The sequence below is a fragment of the Salvelinus fontinalis genome, chromosome 10 (assembly GCF_029448725.1).
Source record: "Salvelinus fontinalis isolate EN_2023a chromosome 10, ASM2944872v1, whole genome shotgun sequence".
Classification (NCBI taxonomy): domain Eukaryota; kingdom Metazoa; phylum Chordata; class Actinopteri; order Salmoniformes; family Salmonidae; genus Salvelinus; species Salvelinus fontinalis.
The window spans coordinates 21,096,307-21,119,682 of record NC_074674.1 but is presented as its reverse complement, the minus strand read 5'-3'; the positions used below and the strand labels follow the sequence as shown (position 1 = coordinate 21,119,682).

General features: G+C 43.2%; 1 protein-coding gene across 1 annotated transcript in view; it reads left to right on the top strand.

Annotated features, from left to right (window-relative positions):
* The first annotated feature begins 3,706 nt into the window (after positions 1-3,706).
* Positions 3,707-23,376, top strand: part of LOC129863799 (junction-mediating and -regulatory protein-like) — a 45,226-nt gene continuing 25,556 nt past the window's right edge. Inside the window, exon 1 of the mRNA XM_055936057.1 lies at positions 3,707-5,304. Within this exon, the coding sequence (XP_055792032.1) occupies positions 4,405-5,304 (900 nt within the window). The 5' untranslated portion in view covers positions 3,707-4,404. The remainder of the gene's footprint in view (positions 5,305-23,376) is intronic.

Here is a 23,376-nt window from a genome sequence, read left to right as displayed (position 1 = left end):
GTCACTGTGTGTACCACAATGAGCATGGAGAAATGAAAGAAAACCAGAGAATTATCTGAGGAGGTCAGACATAAGATTGTAGCCAAGCATGGACAATCTCAAGGCTACAAGTCCATCTCCAGAGACCTTGATGTTCCTGTTTCCACCGTACGTAATGTTATCAAGAAGTTTAAGGCCCATGCCACTGTAGCCAACCTCCCTGGATGTGGCCACAAGAGAACTTGATGGAAGATTTCAGCAAAGGATTGTTTCAATAGTGGAGAAAGCACCTTGATCATCTGCCACACAGATAGAAGCTGACCTTCAGACACAAGGTACGGCAGCTTCAACTCACACCCACCGTCGCCAACTCCATGAAAGAGGGTTATATGGTAGGAGTCCCAGGAGAACCTCACTGCTTAGAGAGAGACATAATAAAGCCTGACTTGTCAAGGATCCCCCTGGTACTACTGCTCATTCTGTTCACCAGCTCCGGTGTTCTACGTCACCCATTACCACCAACCCTGGACTGTCTTGTCTCATTACACACACCTGGTTTCCATTCCCCCTGATTAGTATATGTATATATGGGCCCTCTGTTCCCCATTGTCCTTCTTGGGCTACCTCATATCCATGGACGGAGTGGAGATGGAGGAGCAACGCGTCAGCGCAGTCAGGTCATGGCCCATCCCCAACTCCGTGAAAGCAGTCCAGCGATTCCTGGGGTTCGCCAACTATTTCCAGAGGTTCATCCGGGGCTTCAGTACAGTGGTCGCGCCTCTTACCTCCCTGCTGAGAGGAGGTCCCCAGCTGCTTCGTTGGATGGCGGAGGCAGAAAGGTCGTTGGAGACACTAAAGGCACGCTTCACCACTGCTCCCATGCTGGCACATTCCGACCCCTCGCTCCCCTTCATCATCGAGGTTTTACTGTCAGGTCCTGCCGGGGGAGTAGGAGAATCTTCTACCTTGGGCTGAGTACGGGCAGAATTCCCTCTGCCACTCCTCCACCAACCTCATTCCTTTCCAGTGCGTGTAGTGGGTATCAGCCGGCCCTGGCACCTTGGCATTCGAGCCAGACCGAGGCCCCTGCCATGGACGAGTGATTTCGGGGCGCTAAGGAGACCTGGAACGCTGCTTACATTCGTCTTTGAGTACCTGTGCTCTGTTGTATCAGGTTTTGTGCTACGTGTTATTGTGCACTTGTTATTACGGGTCTCGTCCCGTGTATTAGTTAGAGGTGTCACGATCGTCAATGGGAGAGAGTGAGGACCAAAATGCAGCGTGTGGAAAGTACATCCTCTTTATTTAAGAAAGAAGACGAAAACGAAACGAACACTATACAAACTAAACAAAACAACAAAACAGACGACCGTGAAGCTATTCAAACATAAGTGCTGACACTAAACACTTAGACATAGACAATTACCCACAAATGCATGATGCCCATGGCTGCCTTAAATATGGCTCCCAATCAGAGACAAGTGAAAGACATCTGTCTCTGATTGAGAACCACTCAGGCAACCATAGACATACCTAGACACATTCACTCAACCATAGACATACCTAGAAACATTCACTCAACACAAACTCATTCACTACACCCAACACCCCCTTTACCATATAACCACCCAAAACGACAAAACACAAACATTCCCCATGTCACACCCTGACGTAACTAAAATAATAAAGAAAACAAAGAATACTAAGGCCAGGGCGTGACAAGAGGTTTAGACTTCGCTCTTTTGTTTGGGTTACATCCCTGTGTTATTTATTTATATATATATAATGTTTGTTTTGGGCTTAGTCCCTGTCGTTTTCATGACATACTTTATTTTGGGTGGAGAAATAAAAAACCCTATTACGTATTCCTGTGCCTGTCTCCTATCATTATACAGCGTGACATGACTACAGTTTGTCAAAACACACCTGAACATGCCAAAATCCTTCTGAGAGAATGTCCTGTGGACAGATGAGACCAAATCAGAGCTTTTTAGTAAAGCACACACTCTCTATGTCTACAAAAAAACAAAATGAAGCCTTCAAAGAAAAGAACACCTTCCGTACAGTCAAACATGGACGAGGCACCAGTGATGTTTTGGAGTTGCTTTGCTGCCACTGGCACTGGGTTTCTTGAACGTGTACATGGCATTATGAAATCAGGAGAATACCAAGTCATTTTGGAGTGCTATGTCAGACCAAGTGTCAGAAAGCTGGTTCTCCGTCGAAGGTCTTCCAGCAGGACAATGACCTCAAACACACTTCAAAAAACACCCAGGAATGGTTCAAGACAAAACGCTGGACTGTTCTGAAGTGGCCAGCAATGAGTCCAGATCTAAATCCCATTGAAAACTTGTGGAGGGATCTGAAAACAGCAGTTGGGAGAAGGCACCCTTCAAATCTGGGAAAACTGTAGCAGTTTGCACAAGAAGACTAGGCCAAACTGCCAGTACAGAGGCACTTGATTGCAGTTATTTTGACCTTAGGCTGTGCTACCAAATATTAAGTCTAGGGTGCCAGTAATTTTGTCAATGCCATTTCTGTTTATTTTCTGATTTAAATGGATATATTCAGTTCTGAATCAAAAACAAAGGTTCTGTAATATTAACAGTGAAATAAAGAATTGTGGAGACCAAATACTTTGGTTAATCTCAACATTTTTAGGGGAAATTGTGAGTTATTTGAAAAAAGTGCAAGGGTGCCAATATTTTTGGCCATGACTGTAACTGGGCAGTAGTTCAGGTGTGATAAAACTAGGGCCTGTAAGACTTGTTTAGTTGATTGTGATGTCAAAACAGCAGAGCAGCGCTTTATCACGGACAGACCTCTCCCCATCTTAGTCACCATTGCATCAATATGTTTTGACCATTTCAGTTTACAATCGAATGTTACACCAAGCAGTTTAGTCTCCTCAACTTGCTCAATTGCCACATTATTCATTACAAGATTTAGATGAAGTTTAGGGCTTAGCAACTGATTTGTCCCAAATACAATGCTTTTAGTTTTTTAAATATATTTAGGAGTAGCTTATTACTTTTCACCCATTCTAAAATGGACTGCAACTCTTTGTTAAGTGTTGCAGTGATTTCACTTTGTGGTAGCTGACGTGTATAATGTTGAGCCATCAGTGTACATAGATACACTGGTAGCCTTGTGGCCAAAGAAGAAGGGGGGCAAAAGAAAGGTGGACCTCTCTCATTTAAATACCCCCCAAATAAAGAAATACAACTGCTGTTGAATAGAGACTCCTCAATACATCAAGTGGAAGTAACCTAACCATTTGGCTGATTCTGTCACTGGCAACAAATGGTCTGAAGTCAATGCAAAACCTATCGATAGACGGTATGTACCTATCTAACACACAGCTCAGACATCCAAATAGTCACCACCATACTTGATATGACTCTTTTATGTCATAGTGCCTTTGTTATTGTATGTATTTGTTCAATGTAGGCCCATAGGCTACATTGACTTATTATAGAGAGCAAGTGTTATCAAATCAAATGTTATTCGTCACCTGCACCGAAAAAAAAGTATATATATATATACTTTATGACAACAAATGATTGCTTGACAGGGGATGCAACTGTTACTAATTGTGTTATTATTTATAACACATTAACAAAGGGTTCTATTAACAGAGGTTTGATTAAATGAAATAGGGATTTGTACGTTGACCTTTTTTCTTAATTCTGCGTCACCACGTCCACTGCGTGTCCCACGTGCAGATGTTTACGCTCCTCGTGCAGAACTACGTCATAGTAACTCGCAGTTGGAAGAAAAACGTTGGAAAGAGGGAAAGATGCGACATCAAAACAACAACAAATTGTCGAACCGAACAAAGGGACAGTTCCTGGACAATATCTCCCGGTTGTCTTTAGACTAACAACATCTCAGACACAGTAAAAACAGTATTTCCGAAGGGGGGTTTTGTTCAGAAAAACCCTCCCCCGAATTTTACTGCACGCATCTCTCTGGCGTTTACTGCTTGTAAACAGATCCTCCTCTCTTGACGTCGATGGGAACCGTGGCTCTGCATTGTTTGTCTGTAACGTTAGTCGCACAAAGGGATCCAGCCAACGCATGTAGCAGACAGGTGAGCGAGGCAGGTGGAGCGATGACAAGCCTGGCAACTAACAATAATAATTCGACTTTTACGGCTTTCGTGGCTGTTTTGTTCATATGGACGTTAGTCGAGCAATTTAACGGGCATATCTTCTTCAACTTGACGTTTTATTTGATGAAATTCTGCTTAAGGTTCAGAGGGTAGCTAATCAACTCTCCAAGCTTCTAAACAAAGCGAGCCACGGTTGTTTTTTTGTAATCTTCTCGGTTAGCTAGTCTTTTTAGCCTCAACGACGAACTGTGATAAGGGGTACCGGTATTCGTTTGTGAGCTCTTTAGCTCCGTTTTTACTGGCTGGATGAGATGTCATTCATGATGGAGGATTCTGTAGAGTCGGACTGGGTGGCCGTTCGACCAAATGTTTTCGACGAAAAGGAAAGACACAAATTCGTTTTTATCGTCGCTTGGAACGAGATCGAGGGAAAGTTCGCCATAACCTGCCACAATAGAACAGTACAGAAACGGTCTGCGTTTCGGGATTCGCTCTTGGAAGACGTCGAATGCGTCCTCGCATCCCCCGCCACGCTAGCGCCGGAGGCAGACAAACGCAAAACTCCACTAAAAAGTCCCACCAAAAGAAAAGATGACATCTCCGCATTGATTAAAGTTCGATCTAATGTCAAACCGAAAGGGAAAAGTCCGACAAAGAGCCCCATTCGAGAGAATACAGCCGCGGTGGGTGCCTCGTCAATGCCAGCCGAGAGTGTTATCAAAACACTTACGTTAGGGTCATGGGACATCGTGCCCTCTAAGATGACCGACATCGAGGTCCTGGAACCAGCGGATGTCTCTGGGTTGCCTCGCTCCTCGGACGATGGTGACGGAGAGGAGTCGGATAGCAGCCGAGAGGGCTACAGCTGGGCAGGTCTGTTCGCCTTCCAGGACGTGCGGGCAGCCCACGTCCAGCTCTGCGCTGTCAACTCGGACCTGGAGCCCTGTCTGCCTCCTTTCCCCGAGGAGCAGTCAGGCATGTGGACGGTGCTATTCGGGGCCCCTGAGGTGTCTCAACGGGAGACGGACGCTCTGTGTTACCAACTACAAGTGTACCTGGGCCATGCTCTGGACACATGCGGCTGGAAGATTCTTGCCCAGGTGCTATTTACAGAGAGTGATGACACAGAAGAGTACTATGAGAGTTTGAGTGAGCTGAGACAGAAAGGATATGAGGAGGCTCTCCAGCGGGCCAAGAAACGTCTCCAAGAGGTAAATTTAACTACACACCAATCTCTCAGCACCCATGTGTTTATGGGGAATGGCTAGTCTCCAGACAAAAATAACATGGCAAGAGTAGCTACATTAATCTTCTACTGCTCAGCATGATAAACACTGAACCAGAAACTGGTTTCACAGGAGACGTAGAATATGGCGATTCTCCTTTAAGCCCAGGAAGAAGCCATTCAACTTGCCATTCACCAGCTTTTCAAGCTTAATACTGTCAAAATCAGTTTGGTACTTATTAAAAAATAGACTTTCATATAAGTGTATGAACGTCATATCAATTTCTTGTTTCTCCCGCACTACACGGAATGCAATAATATTTCATGTAAGTATACCATATAGCGTATGTTTTTACAGGGATTGTATATGTCTAGATAGGCTTTATTTTGTGTATTTTAATTCTAATGCCTGTATGGCAGGAGGTGCAGAAGAGGTGGATTTGGTGCATGCGCACTTGGTCAAAAACAATACTTATATTATTTTCTAACAAAGCATTTTTTCGGTTGCATGTAACTTTTTTTATTTAAACCTTTTTTGGAAGCAGATACAGCTTGACACGCTGCTGAATGGCAAGTTGAACGGCTGCTTTCTGGGCTTAAAGGAGAATCGCCATGTTCAGCGTCTCCTGTAAACCCAGATTATGGTTCAGATAAACACTAGAAAATTGTTGACATTCAATTTAAAAGCAAGATCATTTATTTGATGCCATCATACCACCAGCAGACATTCTGAGTCTCACAATGAAGAATAGTTATTGTTCCACATGTAGGAAAAGGCCTGGAGAAATTCCTGACACACTTTACTGTTATTATTTTGTTAATCTGGCATTACTGTACAAGGAACATGTTGATCACTTTGTTTCCCAGTCAAGCTTAAATGCACATGCAGGCCTGTACTTTGAACACACACACAAACACACACATTGTTTCCATTGGCTGATGAGGTCCAAAGTGCATGTCAGGGGCACTCGACCACATGGTCGTCTCTCCCTCTCCTCCCTCTCTTTCTCCACCTTTCCCTTTGTTTTTCTGTAAGCCTCAGAGCAACCATCTGTTGCTCTACATGCCACAGTCCCAGGCCTGTAATATGATCTGGCCCCTGCCCTGACACTCCAGTTGGCTGTTTAGGGGAGGGGTGTTCATTGTTACTGTTGGATAATGGGGTAGGGAATCCTCCATACTAGAGTCATGGAGTTTCAGCAAATGTGGTTTGAGAGTGAGAATTTGAATGATAACACCAAAAGTTCCAAACGAGGGACCAAAGAAAGGACAATCAACATTATAGTAACAAAAGCCAGCTCTAATAGGGCTGGATGGGTGAACCTCCTTTAGGGCAGGTCCTACTATCACCCTGTCTGTGTAAGTGCCAGGGGGGAAGGGTGGAAACTGTAAAAACTAACTGTGCCTCCCTCTATCTATATATATATATCTCTCTCCCTTTATCTCTCCATCCCTTTTTCTTTGTCTTCTCATCTCTCTGTCATTGTGTGATTGTTTGAGTCAGAGACCACAGAACAGCTGGGCAGGCTAGGACAGGGCTAAGTCAGGTCATAACTAACTAACAGGGATAAGAGTATGTAAGAATCACCGTTATTCATAAAAACAAGCAGGCTATTGCCTTGGCTTACTCTCACACTCGGCTCTGGTTTATGAGGACTAGGTTGTTTACAGTAGGCTACATCACAGCCATCCTGTCCCGTTACAGGGTAATAAACAAATGATTCTCTTGTAATAGCTCTTTGTCTAAACCTGGACTGAATTGTGTTATATGAAGAGTAGTGATGGGGGGGGGGATCTATACAGTTACATATCGGGATATGATTTTTTTAACCATATATGCCTATCATAACGTATCATTTTGACAATATTGCAAGATAATTTTTTGCGCTAGTTGAATGTACCTGCACCAAATTCCATACTTTTTTCTTCATAGCTTGTTCTCCATCTTCTTTTTTAATAGGGAGCCAATTCGTTTTTTATTAGCACTTTTATTTCCATGACTGATAAACTTGTTTTCCCATGCTCTCTCTTGTCCCTTTGCAGCAGACCAAAACAATCACAGTATCAAATCTCATTCCATATATCATGAGAATCGCAATACGTATGGAATTGGCACCTAAGTATTAGTGATGCACCAATAGGACATTTTTGGCCAATATCGATATCCAATATATTTTTTTTTAGCAGCCTTTTAAGCATTCTAGTACAGTTAAATAGTTAACACACACACATGGACGCAGCGGTCTAAGGCACTGCATCTCAGTGCAAGAGGCGTCACTACAGTCCCTGGTTCGAATCCAGGCTGTATCACATCCGGCCGTGATTGGGAGTCCCATAGGGCGGTGCACAATTGGCCCAGCGTCGTCCGGGTCTGGCTGGGTAGACCGTCTATGTAAATAAGAATTTGTTCTTAATTGACTTGCCTAGTTAAGTAAAGGTTACACACACACCACACTGACCAAAAAGTTATTTTGTTGGCATTTATGTATGTCCCCATTACCAGTAAAACATAATCAAAACCTATTTCTTTCACTTACTTGCTGTTTCGTTGTTCAGTTGTTTCATTCTCAACCAGGATTTCTATGGAACGCCGCTTGGGTCTTTACGTGTCCAAAAATATACTATTTAACACTATTTGACGTGTCAAATAAGTTTGTTGACCAATCAGGACCTGAATATGACTGCACGTCACATAATTTAACGCGTTCATTAATATTTTTTACCTAGTATAAGAATAAGGGAAATGACTGCAGTTTCTACTGGTCATTGTTTTCAGGCTGGGTTGTATTGGTGCTAGCTAGGTACCAAGCTAAAGCTAGCTACCCCAGAAGTTGCGGTCTAACAAATGATGCTTTATTACCAAGGCGATATTATAAACACATAGTTCGTGGCTGGTGTTTGCTTGTTTGCTGACTTTTTTGTACAGCTTTGACAGTGCTACTGTATCTTTTTTGACACGCAAAGACCCAAACGGCATTCTATAGTATGCATGTCGTGAAGCTAATAGCAGTAATGCTATTACTGTGTAACTCCGGTAGGGCAGCATCGGAAAAATAGCACTTGGTAGTGTTAACTGATGCTCGACCAGTCGGCGAAGGCCAACATCGCCCACGACAAAGAACGGCTGATTGTCAAGGGCAATGAATTCCATTATCTTGGCTTTAATGGATTTCGCCTTTGAGTTGTCTCGCTGAAATTTTGTTACTCTTTTAAATGACTGCTTGACTTGTTGACTGCTCGATCCACACAGCAGATGTGGTTGGCTAGTTTAGGAATGCTACGTGGCGTTATTACGTCATGTACCTTCGTTATATAGGTATGCACGTCAGCTTTGACATCGGTTTTGCACATCGGGCGTTAGCTAGACATCCGATATGTTCACCGATATGTCGTGCATCCCTACTAAGTATCGTGAGAATATTGTATCGTGAGGTCCCTGGCAATTCCCAGCCTTTTATTTGATGGAGAAACTTGGATAAGAATGATGGCAGGATGAGGATAGCAATTAGGCATGTAAATCGGTTAGCCATCAAATACATTTTTAATGCTTATCAGTCTATAGGTTAATTTGCATCATTTTGTGGAATTAAATTGGCGCGTGTGTATTTTTGTTAGTCGTCATGCATTTTATTTATCACACTCACACAGCATACCTAGTTTGAAGAGCGGAATAGCCTACCACCTGTCAGACAGTGCGAAAGTAGCTCCTCAAAAAGCCTGTAGGCTACTGGAGTGAAGCCCAGTCATTGCGCAAAAAATAACAATTCTAAATGAAATCGCGTGTTAAAAACTTTGGTGGCCACGATTTAAAAAGTAGCTATTTTTATTTCTCAATCTCAACTCGTAAAGCGCTCCACCCATTTGCCATTCGGTTGCATAGGCTATAGCCGGCCTACCATTGACTATCAGCGCGTCACCCACCACTTTGCAACGTGAGCTTGAGGCAGTATAATTGTTTGAAACCTGAACGGTTTACTTCACTTCAAATAATGAGGCATGTCTTACCTTGCTTCAAAGTAGCCTGGCCAAAATCCAACCATAGAAATGTGGAGGCAGTTATTTTATAAAGACTTCCCCATGCCATTTCTTTCCTGTTCTATTGGTTTTCATATCAACTTTCTTTCATTGTCCAGATGCCAAAGGCACAATCCTAGTCATATTAGAAACCCATCATAGTCGTTGCTATTAGAGACCTCCTCTTTCTAAGTTTCTAACAGATGTTCAACTCTGTGGAACTGCTCACATTAGGTGTGTAGTTTAGAGCTGTGTTTTCCTGCAAATAAAGTTATTTTGGGCCTAACCTTTTCACCCGCCTTCCCGCCTTGGTACGACTCCAATTGTTAGGCTGGAAACAACATAAGCATCTCGTCATTATATATACAAATCTCTGATCGTGTTTTCTGTTGGCCAAGTCATTTTACCGGTTAATGAGGTTCAGTTAGTTGGTAGCAAAATTAACGGAAATGTGCATCCTTATAGCAATCGAGTCTATTACTGGAGACATTGTGTGATTCCCTGTTGCTGTGGTGACCTGGTTTGACTCCGTAAGGTGTTACTTCCTCAGAGAGATGGGGAGAGGGAGACACACTGTGTTTTCATATTGTAGGTACTGGCAGGTGTGTGTGGAGGTTGCTGAAAGTGACCTCACATCCTCCGCCACAAACATAATAAAACTGAGCGTAATCGTGTGTGCCTGTGTGCTCGCGCATGTTTAGTTTTTTTTGCGGGGGATTCCGTGATTTGATTTTGCTTGAGCTGTAGGGAGTGGTTCGTGGCCCAAGAGAATGCACTACACCACACCTAATAATAATTCACGACAGGCCAGACAGACATCTCACAGAGTAGGACAAAGAGAACTCCTCTCTGAATACAGTGCAGTAAAAGAGGAGGAAACAGAGAGGGAGAGGAGGCCATTGTATATTAGTAGTGTGGGTTGGTGGTGAAGGCCAAGGACAGAGAGGAGTAAGAGAGCAGCAACTCAATGGACACACAATAGCTTCCTCTGACTGAGGCTGTGGGCTATGATGAGAACGTCACAGCTGATTGAGCTCCGACCTCTGTCAGTCATTGGGTGATGATGTCATTGAGGGGAGACAGTCACTGACTGTGCAGGCCTCCATGCTGATAGTTAGAAGGCCATAGGACCAGCTGGGATACGAGTCAGAGAATCACTGGGTTAACTCACTGTGTCCTTATCTCAACCTCTGCCTGTCTGCCTGCCTGCACTATGTAAAATGATTCAGTTGTGGGATGCACTGCTTGAGAAGAGAGAGCAGCACTGTGCTAGGCATTTATGGAATAGATTGGAATAGAATGAATAGAGCAATAGTCTTGTTCAATGTCCACACACAATGTGGAAACTTGCCTTTGGCTTCATACACTTTGATCCAGATATTTGCCTAAGCATAACCATCAAAACATCAAGAGCACTTGTCAAAAATAACATGGTACTTCAAAAGTAGGCTTCACCATGGAAAATTCAAAGAATGATTTATAGTCTATTAGTTTGTTACCATGAACGTTATTACCAGAGGTTATCTGTACCGAAAAAAAGAAAGAAAAAAAGTCTACTTTCTCTGGGATTTGAAGTTTGATCTGAGTTTTGAGTCAGAGTAACATTAGTTTGTCAAAGAAAGGGTTTACAGTAAGATGGACACTCCCAGTCTGTAAAAGTCATCGAGACTCCTGTAATTACGGCAAACCTCCCTCGCTCCCAGTCCTACACATCCCACTGAGTCTGAGAAGTTTTTACATCTGCACAGCCCAAGATACAGCTTCGATAGCTATCCTAAGCCTTTTCAGACCTTGTCTGTGGAGTGTTCTTGACGTGAGTGGCGTGCCTGTAGAGGGACAGCTCTGGTTGGTTGCTATGGGTTTTAGCCCTGTCGAGTCAGAGTGAATCTGTCCTATATTTCGAAAGGTATTTAATAGGGGTGTAATAGTACACGAATTCGTACCGAACCGTTCGGTACAGGGACCTTGTTTGGGCCAAAATGCATACATTAAAAAATATATATATTTACAAAATAAAAACACTAGGCTTATAGGTTATGCGTACGCTGTGTTGTATGCCTTGAGTATATCTGAGCTGGGGGGAAAAAACACATTTTGGGCTATTCCGTTAAAACAACTAAAGACTATGCACTAGTGTTGCACAGTATACCGAAACCTCTGAATAACTCACTTGAATAATGCTACACGGCATGTAGAAATGTTGAAAATGTTCATTATTGTTCTCAAAACAATGTCCATACAGGCTAGAACACATTACAATGCAAGAAGATACCGGTAGCTTCCAGCTTGGTAGGCTAACTATCCTTGCTAGCGTGCAGCTGAAGCCAGCATCAATTCACTATCCCTAGTACTTTGTTTGTGATAATGCAAAATATGCTGATTTCAAAGCTAATTGCCACCAAAACTTATTAATTCACATAATCGTTCTCTCTCACATCTCTTCCAAAGATGGTCTATTGCCTTAGCAAACTGCCCCCCTCTTTCCTCGTGAATGACATCATTGCTGTTTAAAGAGAAAGTGTGCACTTGAAGAAATAAGCTACTTCTATGCATATGTTGTTGATCAGTACAATAAAATACACACCTTTGGCAGCTATTAATTACAGCATCGAGTCTTCATAGGTATGACGCTACAAGCTTGGAACACCTATATTTGGGGAGTTTATCCCATTCTTCTCTGCAGATCTTCTCAAGCTCTATCAGGTTGGATGGGGAGCGTTGCTGCACAGATATTTTCAAGTCTCCAGAGTTTTATCGGGTTTAAGTCCGGGCTCTGCCTGGGCCATTCAAAGACATTCAGAGACTTGTCAAAATGTGTATGAACCCTGAACATGGCTGCCATAGAATGAAAACTACCATAAAATATGTAAAAATAGGCATCTAGTTGGCACTTTGTGGTTTTTGCACTCAACTGTGTGAAGTTGGAGCTGAGCCAATCAGAGGACTTGGGCGAGAAGAAAAAATCTCTAGCGCTCCTCTCTTGCCCGCCCTCCATAGTCGTAGTACTATCAAAAATTGTGGATAAATGAATAATGTCTTGATCTGTCCTCTTGAACAAGGATATGGATAATATACATCTAGCTGGGTTTTCTATGCGTCGTCAAGAACGTACAGCACCGTCAGGTAAGGTTAGGGGGGAGGGATGTGTCTCTTTGTTAACAACAGCTGGTGCGCAATCTCTAATGTTAAGGAAGTCTCTATATTTTGCTCGCCTGAGTCAGAAGACCTAAAGATAAGCTGCAGACAACACTATTTACCGAGAGAGTTTTCATCTATATTTTTCATAGCTGTCTAGTTATCACCACAAACTGGTGATGCCACTTAGACCGCACTCAACGAACTCTACAGGGCCATAAGCAAAAAAGAAAATGCACATCCAGAGGCAGCGCTCCTAGTGGCCAGTGATTTTAATACAGGGAAGCTGAAATCCAGCATGTCACCTGTGCAACCAGAGGCGACAACTCTAGACCACCTTTACTCCATACAAAGCTCTCCCCCGCCCGCCCTTCGGGCAAATCTGACCATAACTGTATCCTCCTGATTCCTGCTTACAAGCAAAAACTCAAATAGGAGGTACCAGTGACTCTTTCAATAGGGAAGTGGTCCGATGAAGGTGGAATATATTCCGGGATTCCTCCGATAACATGAGGAGTTTACCAAATCAGTCACCTGCTTCAGTAACAAGTGCATTAACGACGTTGTTCCCCCAGTGACCGTATGTACATATCCCCACCATAAGTCATGGATTACAGGCAACATTCACACTGAGCTAAAGGCTAGAGCTGCCCCTTTCAAGGAGCGGGACACTAATCCGGACACTTATAAAAAATCACGCTACAACCTCCTACAAGCCATGAAAACAGGCAAAGCATCAATACAGGACAAAGATTGCCCAGTGACGCAAGCCTAACAGATGAGCTAAATAACTTCTATGCTTGGTTTGAGGCTAGCAACACTGAACCATGCACGAAAGCACCAGCTGTTCTCGACGGCTGTGTGATCTCGCTCTCAGCAGCTAATGTAAGACCTTAAGCAGGTTAACATTCACAAGGCTGCGGGGCCAGACGGATTACTAGGACTCGTACTCAGAGCATGCGTTGACCAGCTGGCAAGTGTCTTCACTGACATTTTCAACCTCTCCCTAACCCAGTCTGTAATATCTACATGTTTTAAGCAGACCACCATTCTTGTGCCCAAGAATGCCAAGGTAACAAGTCTATATGACTATCGCCTTGTAGTACTAACATCTGTAGCCATGAAAGGCTTGTCATGGCTCACATCAACACCATCATCCCAGACACACTGGACCCACTACAATTCGCATACCGCCCCAACAGACCAACAAATGATGCTATCTCTATTGCACTCCACTGCCAATCTAACCTAGGTAAGAGGAACACCAATGTGAGAATGCTGTTCATTGACTATATCTCCATGTTCAACACCATAGTGCCCTCCTTGCTCAGGACCCTGGGAATGAACACCCCCACTCTGCAACTGGATCCTGACGGGCCGTCCGCATGTGATGAGGATAAGCAAAAACACATCCGCCACGCTGACCCTCAACACGGGGGCCCCTCAGGGGTGCATGATCAGTCCCCTCCGGTACTCCCTGTTCACCCACAACTGCATGGCCACGCATGACTCCCAACACCTTCACTAAGTTTGCTGATGACACAATGGTGGTAGGCCTGATCATCGATGACGATGAAACAGCCTATAGGGAGGACATTAGTGACAACAACCTCTCCCTCAATGTCAGCAAGACAAAGGAGCTGATCGTGGACTACAGGGAACGGACGACCAAGCACGCCCCCATCCACATTGACGGCACTGTAGTGGAGCGGTTAAAGAGCTTCAAGTTCCTCTGTGTCCGCATCACTGAGGAATTAACTTGGTCCACACACACCAACACAGTCGTAAAAAACGCCTGACAACGTCTCTTCCCCCTCAGGAGGCTGACAACATTTGGCATGGGCCCTCAGATCCTCAAAAAGTTCTAGAGCTGCACAATTGAGAGTATCTTGACTGACTGCATCACCGCTTGGCATCCGACCGCAAGACACTACAGACTACATCAATGGGGCAGAGCTCCCTGCCATCCAGAACCTCTTTACCAGGCGGTGTCAGAGGAAGCCTGGAAAATTGTTAAAGATCCCAGCCAGCCAAGCCATTCACTCTGCTACCTCACGGAAATGTCACCGGAGCGCTAAGTCTGGGACCGAAAGGCTCCTGAATAGCTTCTACCCCCAAGCCATAGACTGCTGAATAGTTCATCAAATGGCTACCCAGAGTATTTGCATTGACCCTTTTTTGCATGAACACTCTTGCACTGACTTGATGCACACTCACTGGACTCTACCCACACACTCACACATAAACTCAGCAAAAAAGGAAATGTCCCTTTGTCAGGATCCTGTCTTTCAAAGATAATTCGTAAAAATCTAAATAATTTCACAGATCTTTATTGTAAAGGGTTTAAACACTGTTTCCCATGCTTGGTCAATGAACCATAAACAATTAATGAACATGCATCTGTGCAACGGTTGTTAAGACACTAACAGCTTACAGGCAATTAAGGTCACAGTTATGACAACTTAGGACACTGAAGAGGCCTTTCTACTGACTATGAAAAACCCCAAAAGAAAGATGCACAGGATTCCTGCTTATATGCGTGAACGTGCCTTAGGCATGCTGCAAGGAGGCATGAGGACTGCAGATGTGGCCAGGGCAATAAATTGCAATGTCCGTTCTGTGAAACGCCTAAGACGGCGCTACAGGGAGACAGGACGGACAACTGATCGTCCTCGCAGTGGCAGACCATGTGTAACAACACCTACACAGGATCGGTACATCCGAACATCACACCTTCGGGACAGGTACGGGATGGCAACAACAACTGCCCAAGTTACACCAGGAACGCACAATCCCTCCATCAGTGCTCCGACCTTCCGCAATAGGCTGAGAGAGGCTGGACTGAGGGCTTTTAGGCCTGTTGTAAGGCAGGTCCTCACCAGACATCACCAGCAACAACGTCGCCTATGGGTACAAACTCACCGTCGCTGGACTAGACAGAACTGTCAAAAAGTGCTCTTCACTGACGAGTCCTGGTTTTGTCTCACCAGGGGTGATGGTCAGATTCGCGTTAATGGTCGAAGGAATGAGCGTTACACCAAGGCTTGTACTCTGGAGCGGGATCAATTTGGAGGTGGAGGGCCTGTCATGGTCTAGGGCGGTGTGTCACAGCATCATCGGACTGATCTTGTTGTCATTGCAGGCAATCTCAACACTGTGCGTTACAGAAAAGACATACTTCTCCCTCATGTGGTACCCTTCCTGCAGGCTCATCCTGACATGACCCTCCAGCATGACAATGCCACCAGCCATACTGCTCATTCTGTACGTGATTTCCTGCAAGACAGGAATGTCAGTGTTCTGCCATGGCCAGCAAAGAGCCCGGATATCAATCCCATTGAGCACGTCTGGGACCTGTTGGATCGGAGGGCTAGGGCCAGGGCCATTCCCCCAGAAATATCCGGGAACTTGCAGGTTCCTTGGGGGAAGAGTGGAGTAACATCTCACAGCAAGACCTGGCAAATCTGGTGCAGTCCATGAGGAGGAGATGCACTGCACTACTTAATGCAGCTGGTGGCCACACCAGATACTGACTGTTGCTTTTGATATTGACCCCCCCTTTGTTCAGGGACACATTATTCCATTTCTGTTAGTCACATGTCTGTGGAACTTGTTAAGTTTATGTCTCAGTTGTTGAATCTTGTTATGTTCAGAGGTCGACCGATGTATGATTTGTCAACGCCGATACCGATTATTGGAGGACCCAAAAAAACGATACCGATTAATCAGCCGATTTTAAATAAAAAAAAATGTATTTGTAATAATGACAATTACAACAATACTGAATGAACACTTATTTTAACTTATAATACATCAATAAAATCAATTTAGCCTCAAATAAATAATGAAACGTGTTCAATTTGGTTTAAATAATGCAAAAACAAAGTGTTGGAGAAGAAAGTAAAAGTGCAATATGTGCCATGTAAGAAAGCTAACGTTTAAGTTCCTTGCTCAGAACATGAGAACATATGAAAGCTGGTGGTTCCTTTTAACATGAGTCTTCAATATTCCCATGTAACAAGTTTTAGGTTGTAGTTATTATAGGAATTATAGGTCTATTTCTCTCTCCACGATTTGTATTTCATATACCTTTGACCATTGGATGTTCTTATAGGCACTTTAGTATTGCCAGTGTAACAGTATAGCTTCCATCCCTCTCCTCGCCGCTACCTGGGCTCGAACCAGGAACACGTCGACAACAGCCACCCTCGAAGCAGCGTTACCCATACAGAGCAAGGGGAACAACTACTCCAAGTCTCAGAGCGAGTGACGTTTGAAACGCTATTAGCGCGCACCCCGCTAACTAGCTAGCCATTTCACATCGGTTACACCAGCCTAATTTTGGGAGTTGATAGGCTTGAATACATAAACAGCAGAGCTGCTGGCAAAAAGCACGAAAGTGCTGTTTGAATGAATTCTTACGAGCCTGCTGGTGCCCACCATCGCTCAGTCAGACTGCTCTATCAAATCATAGACTTAATTATAACATAATAACACACAGAAATACGAGCCTTAGGTCATTAATATGGTCGAATCCGGAAACTATCATCTCGAAAACAAAACATTTATTATTTCAGTGAAATACGGAACCGTTCCGTATTTTATATAACGGGTGGCATCCATCAGTCTAAATATTCCTGTTACATTGCACAACCTTCAATGTTATGTCATAATTACGTAAAATTCTGGCAAATTAGTTTGCAATGAGCCAAGCGGCCCTGTTGCATATACCCTGACTCTGCGTGCAATGAACGCAAGAGAAGTGACACAATTTCACCTGGTTAATATTGCCTGCTAACCTGGATTTCTTTTAGCTAAATATGCAGGTTTAAAAATATGTACTTCTGTGTATTGATTTTAAGAAAGGCATTGATGTTTATGGTTAGGTACCCGTTGGAGCAACGACAGTCCTTTTTCGCGAATGTGCACCGCATCGATTATATGCAACGCAGGACACGCTAGATAAACTAGTAATATCATCAGCCATGTGTAGTTATTATGATTGATTGTATTTTATAAGATAAGTTTAATGCTAGCTAGCAACTTACCTTGGCTTCTTACTGCATTCGCGTAACAGGCGGGCTCCTCGTGAGGCAGGTGGTTAGAGCGTTGGACTAGTTAACTGTAAGGTTGCAAGATTGAATCCCTGAGCTGACAAGGTAAAAATCTGTCGTTCTGCCCCTGAACAAGGCAGTTAACCCACCGTTCCTAGGCCGTCATTGAAAATAAGAATGTGTTCTTAACTGACTTGCCTAGTTAAATAAAGGTCTAAAAATAATAATAATAAAAATCGGCGTCCAAAATTACCAATTTCCAATTGTTATGAAAACTTGAAATCGGCCCTAATTAATCGGCCATTCCAATTAATCGGTCGACCTCTAACACACACACACACTTTTACACTTCACATGCGCTTCTGCTACTCTGTTTATTTTCCGTCCTGATTGCCTAGTCACTTTTACCCCTACTTACATGTACATATTACCTCAGCTGCATCGTACCCCTGCACATTGATTCGGTACCGGTACTTCTTGCATATAGTTTTGTTATTATTATCTATTGTGCTACTATTTTTACTCTGCATTGTTGGGAAATGGCTTGTATGTAAGCATTTCAAGGTAAGGTCTACACCTTTTGTATTCGGCGCATATGACATTGATTTTGATTGCTTGATCTAGCTCTGCCAACAGTAGGCTTCTAATGATGTGAGGATAGTCAGTTCACCAATGACAACAAGGCATGTTGAATGAATGGTGGTGGTTGCATACACCTTGAGGACAGTACAACAGTCTATAACCTACTATTCCTACTGAGACCTTCTGCCAACGTCATTATCAGGCAAAAAAAAGGTGTATTTGCCTATGATTTGAGCAGTGTAGGTGTCGCACGCGCCGTTGTGCGGTCCGCAGGGCCTGGGGTGCTGCCGCCGTGCTGAAGTGTTACTCCTAAAAGTTCTTCAAGGTTGGCAGGTCTGTGTCCACTGTGTATTGTTAATGGGGAGTTAACATGGCTGCCATAGAATGTTGAAGTGTCATGTAAATTTATCATAATGCAGAAACCACATTGGCCCGAATCTCTGCTTGCTGATGTGTTTTGCTATTTGCTGCTAGACCCATATCTATATTTTACGGTGTCCACAATCTTTGCCCAGAGTGGGTGAAAACGCATTTTGGCGATTTAAATTGAACTTATGTTATAAAATACATTTTACCAAGACAAATATGATTATTCATGTTCTTAATTGTTCAGTGGGTTCTTTCTCTAACATATCATGAACATTATATACAAAAAGTTAGATTTCGTAACCTAATACAGCCGATAATAAGCACCGAGCTCTGTTGACATAGCAGCGCAGGTTTCCCGTAACAACTTTTGAGGATATAAGTGAAATTTATGTATATAAGTGAAATTTATCTAAATACTTATGATATCTTCAAATGGGGGTAGACTAGATATACAGTTGAAGTCGGAAGTTTACATACACATAGGTTGGAGTCATTTAAACTCTTTTTTTCAACCACTCCACAAATGTCTTGTTAACAAACTATAGTTTTGGCAAGTCGGTTAGGACATCTACTTTGTGCATGACACAAGTAATTTTTCCAACAATTGTTTACAGACAGATTATTTCACTTATAATTCACTGTATCACAATTCCAGTGGGTCACAAATTTACATACACTAAGTTGACTGTGCCTTTAACTTCTCTGGGGCAGATGGGACGCAAACGTCCCACCGGCCAATAGCCAGGGAAAATACAGCGCGCCATATTCAAATAACATGATATAAAAATCTAACTTTCATTAAATCACACATGTAAGATACCAAATTAAAGCTACACTCGTTGTGAATCCAGCCAACATGTCAGATTTCAAAAAAGCTTTTCGGCGAAAGCATAAGATGCTATTATCTGATGCTAGCACAAAAGTAAACAAAGAGAGAAGCATATTTCATCACTGCAAGCACGACAACATCTCAAGACATCAGTCAGGAAGTTAAAGCTTGGTCGCAAATGGGTCTTCCAAATGGACAATGACCCCAAGCATACTTCCAAAGTTGTGGTAAAATGGCTTAATTAGGGCTAGGTTTCCCTTCACCTGTCGACAACTTCCGGTGAAATTGGAGGGCATGCAATTCAAATAAATAATCGTAAAAATTATGGATATTAAACATCTAGTGTCTTATATCGGTTAAAATCTTAAATTCTTGTTAATCTAACTGCATTGTCCGATTTTACAATAGGCTTTACAGCGAAAGCATGCCATGCCATTGTCTGAGGACAGTGCCCCACATCAACATATTTTTCAACCAGCACAGGCTTCATAAAATCACAAATAGCGATTTAAATAATCACTTACTTTTTGAAAATCTTCCTCTGATTTGCAATCCAAAGGGTCCCAGCTACAACATGCATGGTTGTTTTGTTAGATAAAATCCTTATTTTTATCCCAAAAAAGTCTCTTTAGTTGGTGCAATCAATTTGAGTTCAACATGCAGACAATGGAATCCAAAAAGCTAACGCTAAACTTTGTTAAAACAAGTCAAACTACGTTTCTATTCAATCCTCAGGTACCCTAACATGTAATTAAACTATAATATTTCATTTGGAAAGAAGCATGTTCAATAGAAAAGTAAAATTAGCAAGTGTGCGTCTTTTGTCGCGCGCGCCCACAGACTGATTTCCAACTCTGACTCCCTGTATCAAAACTCTAAATTCTTCCTAGTTTTGGAAGAAACAAGCCTGAAACCTTGATCAAAGACTGTTGACATCTAGTGGAAGCCATAGGAATTTCAATCTGTGAGCCGGAATTACGTAGGACCCATAGCTTTCCATTGTAAGAGCATGGGATCGCAAAAAAAAAAATCTGGTTATTTTGTCCTACCATATCAATTGTGTTATGGTCTCATACATTATTTTTACATTTTTACAAACTTCAAAGTGTTTTCTATCCAATGGTACCAATTATATGCATATCCTGGCTTCTGGGCCCGATTTAACAGGCAGTTTACTTTGGGCACGTCAGGCAGGCAGAAATTCTGAAAAAAGGACCCTAGCCCTAACAACTTTTAAGGGCAACAAAGTGAAGGTATTGGAGTGGCCGTCACAAAGCCCTGACCTCAATCCTATAGAACATTTGTGGGCAGAACTGAAAAAGCATGTGCAAGCAAGGAGGCCTACAAACCTGACTCAGTTACACCAGCGCTGTCAGGAGGAATGGTCCAAAATTCACCCAACTTATAGTAGGAAGCTTGTGGAAGGCCACCCGAAATGTTTGACCCAAGTTAAACAATTTAAAGGCAATGCTACCAAATACTAATTGAGTGTATGTAAACTTCTGACCCACTGGGAATGTGATGAAAGAAATAAAAGCTGAAATAAATTATTCTCTACTATTATTCTGACATTTCACATTCTTAAAATAAAGTGGTGATCCTAACTGACCTACAACAGGGAATTTTTATGAGGATTAAATGTCAGGAATTGTGAAAAACTGAGATGAAATGTACTTGGCTAAGGTTTATGTAAACTTCCGACTTCAACTGTATAAAGTGCTTTCATTTCTAAATGGCAAATCAGATGGAAAATACCCCAAAATATAATGTTACATTCTATACTGTCACCTCAGATGAAACATTTGATCTGAAATCCAAAATGCTGGAGTATAGAGCCAAATGTAACATTTTAGCATCACTGTCCAAATACATACGTAGAGGGGTGTACACCCATATACAGCTAGTGAAATAATGATTACAATACAGTGTATGTTGTTAGTTACACACACACACACACACACACACACACACACACACACACACACACACACACACACACACACAGCTCTGTGGAAGGTGTTGCAGCCTTGTTCCCTTACGACTGATTTTGTAATGGCGGACTCATTTTATGTAACTCATAAATAGCTGACATCCTAACTCGATAGGGAGGTGTTCTTTGAAAGAAAGGACTGGTGTTTCCCATCATAGGAAAGGTGTTTCCTGCCTGCCAGGCCTACTGGCATTACACTATAACAAGACGAGGCAGATTTCACACAGACAGACTGAAAGAGTTCGGTTTGATAATAGGCCTAGAACGGATATCCGAGCCCCCAGCCAATCAATGCTGTATGTCGAGAAGAGATAGCCAATCCCTGTGATGATTATGTTAGCGCTGACCTGAGATCAAGTAACACGCACACACACAAACATGGTCGGGAGTGCTCCCAGGGCTGTAATTACACTCAGCCGCCTCCTGCCTTAATCACACCTGGGTCAGAGGTCACAGGAAATTATGTCACTCACCAGACAACATTTTCCATTCTTGCCCCGAAGGTTGCATTGTTCCCACTGTGACAGGATTTGGTCATTTGTGCCTATGGGCAACTTGTACCTTCCTACTAAATCAGCTCTGCTGCTACTGTAGCTCCCTCCCTCTCAGCCAGCCCACTCTTACAGTAGCTAAGGTGTTTCTCTGGAGCTCTCAGCAGCTGCAGGGGTAGACAGTCAGCTAGTGCAGGGCTGGCCTGTCTGTGGTTACCATGGAGATGCCTGGCCAAGGTAAACAGTAAGAGCAGTGTTGGAGCTGAATCGAACAGTGTCTGTCTCTAGCCTCTGGTCCCTAGAGTGGACTTGTGTCTCTCTGTGTGTGCGTGTGGCTATGGAAAGCCTGGCTAGGGTTAACAAATAAGAGCCCCTATTCATCGGATCTACAGCTCCTCCACTGTTTTCAATCCACACCAGACAGAGCAGAAGAGTACTGCTAAGGCTATTCACTGCTTAGATAGGCTAGTTATACATTTACACATTCAATGTTATCCCTGGGAGAACTTAGGGAGAGTTGTACTGTATGAATTGAAGCGAGTGGTTCCTAGGCTAGTACATGATTCATTTGGTGGTTGTGAGGTGTGGACAATGGTTACTTTGATAGTGTTATCAGGGAAACAATGCTATAGTTGTGGACTCCTGGACATACAGTATGTTCTGTATCAGCAGCAGTTGCTGGTTTTCCCTCTCTAATTGATATTGACTGGATTTTTTATGATATGGCTACACACTAGGGGTGTAACGGTCCGCGTATTCTCACTGAACAGTTCAGTACGGGGAACTCGGTTCGGTCTGCACTGAACCTGAATAAAATATCTGACAATTAAAAACGCTAGGGCTATAGGCTATGCCTACGCTACATTGTATGCCTCGAGTAAAGCTGAGCAGACTTTTTTTCCCTTCAGGCTATGCTCACGTTGTCAACAAAAATTCTAATCTTAATGGGCTCATTTCAAACTGTCTTTTTGTGAGGCGCAGCCGGGAACTAGTTCTGTACGATGGCGAGTGGTGGGATTGTCAACCAGGAGGATTCTCCACCATTGGAGATTAAAACAGTTTGGGACCATTTAGGCTTCCCTGTAGATTACAACGACAATGGACAGAGAGAGTACGTCTCCGCTGCTCAACGAGAATAGTCTACGCAGCTGCCAACACCTCAAACACGTTGACATATTTACGCCGACATCACACCAGTATTCTTACTACCGGAGCAAGATGGAAACGCAAAAAAACAACAACACAACACCGTCTCCCATCTGCATTCAAGCAGCCCCTAGCAGCTGATTCTGACCGGGCCAAACAAATTACAGGAGCGATACATACGTATGTTTATAGCCGTGGAAATGCGCCCATTCTTGATGGTTGAGCAGAATAGGGGGTTGTAGCACCACGTTATGCCCTCTCGCACCCATTTCAGTAAACAGTTAGTACCTGCTCTATATACGGTGAACAGAAAATATAAACGCAACAATTTCAAAGATATCAGTCAATTGAAGTAAATTCATTAGCCGTAATCTATGGATTTCACATGACTGGGAATACAGATATGCATCGGTTTGTCACAGATGCCTTAAAACAAAAGGTAGGGGCG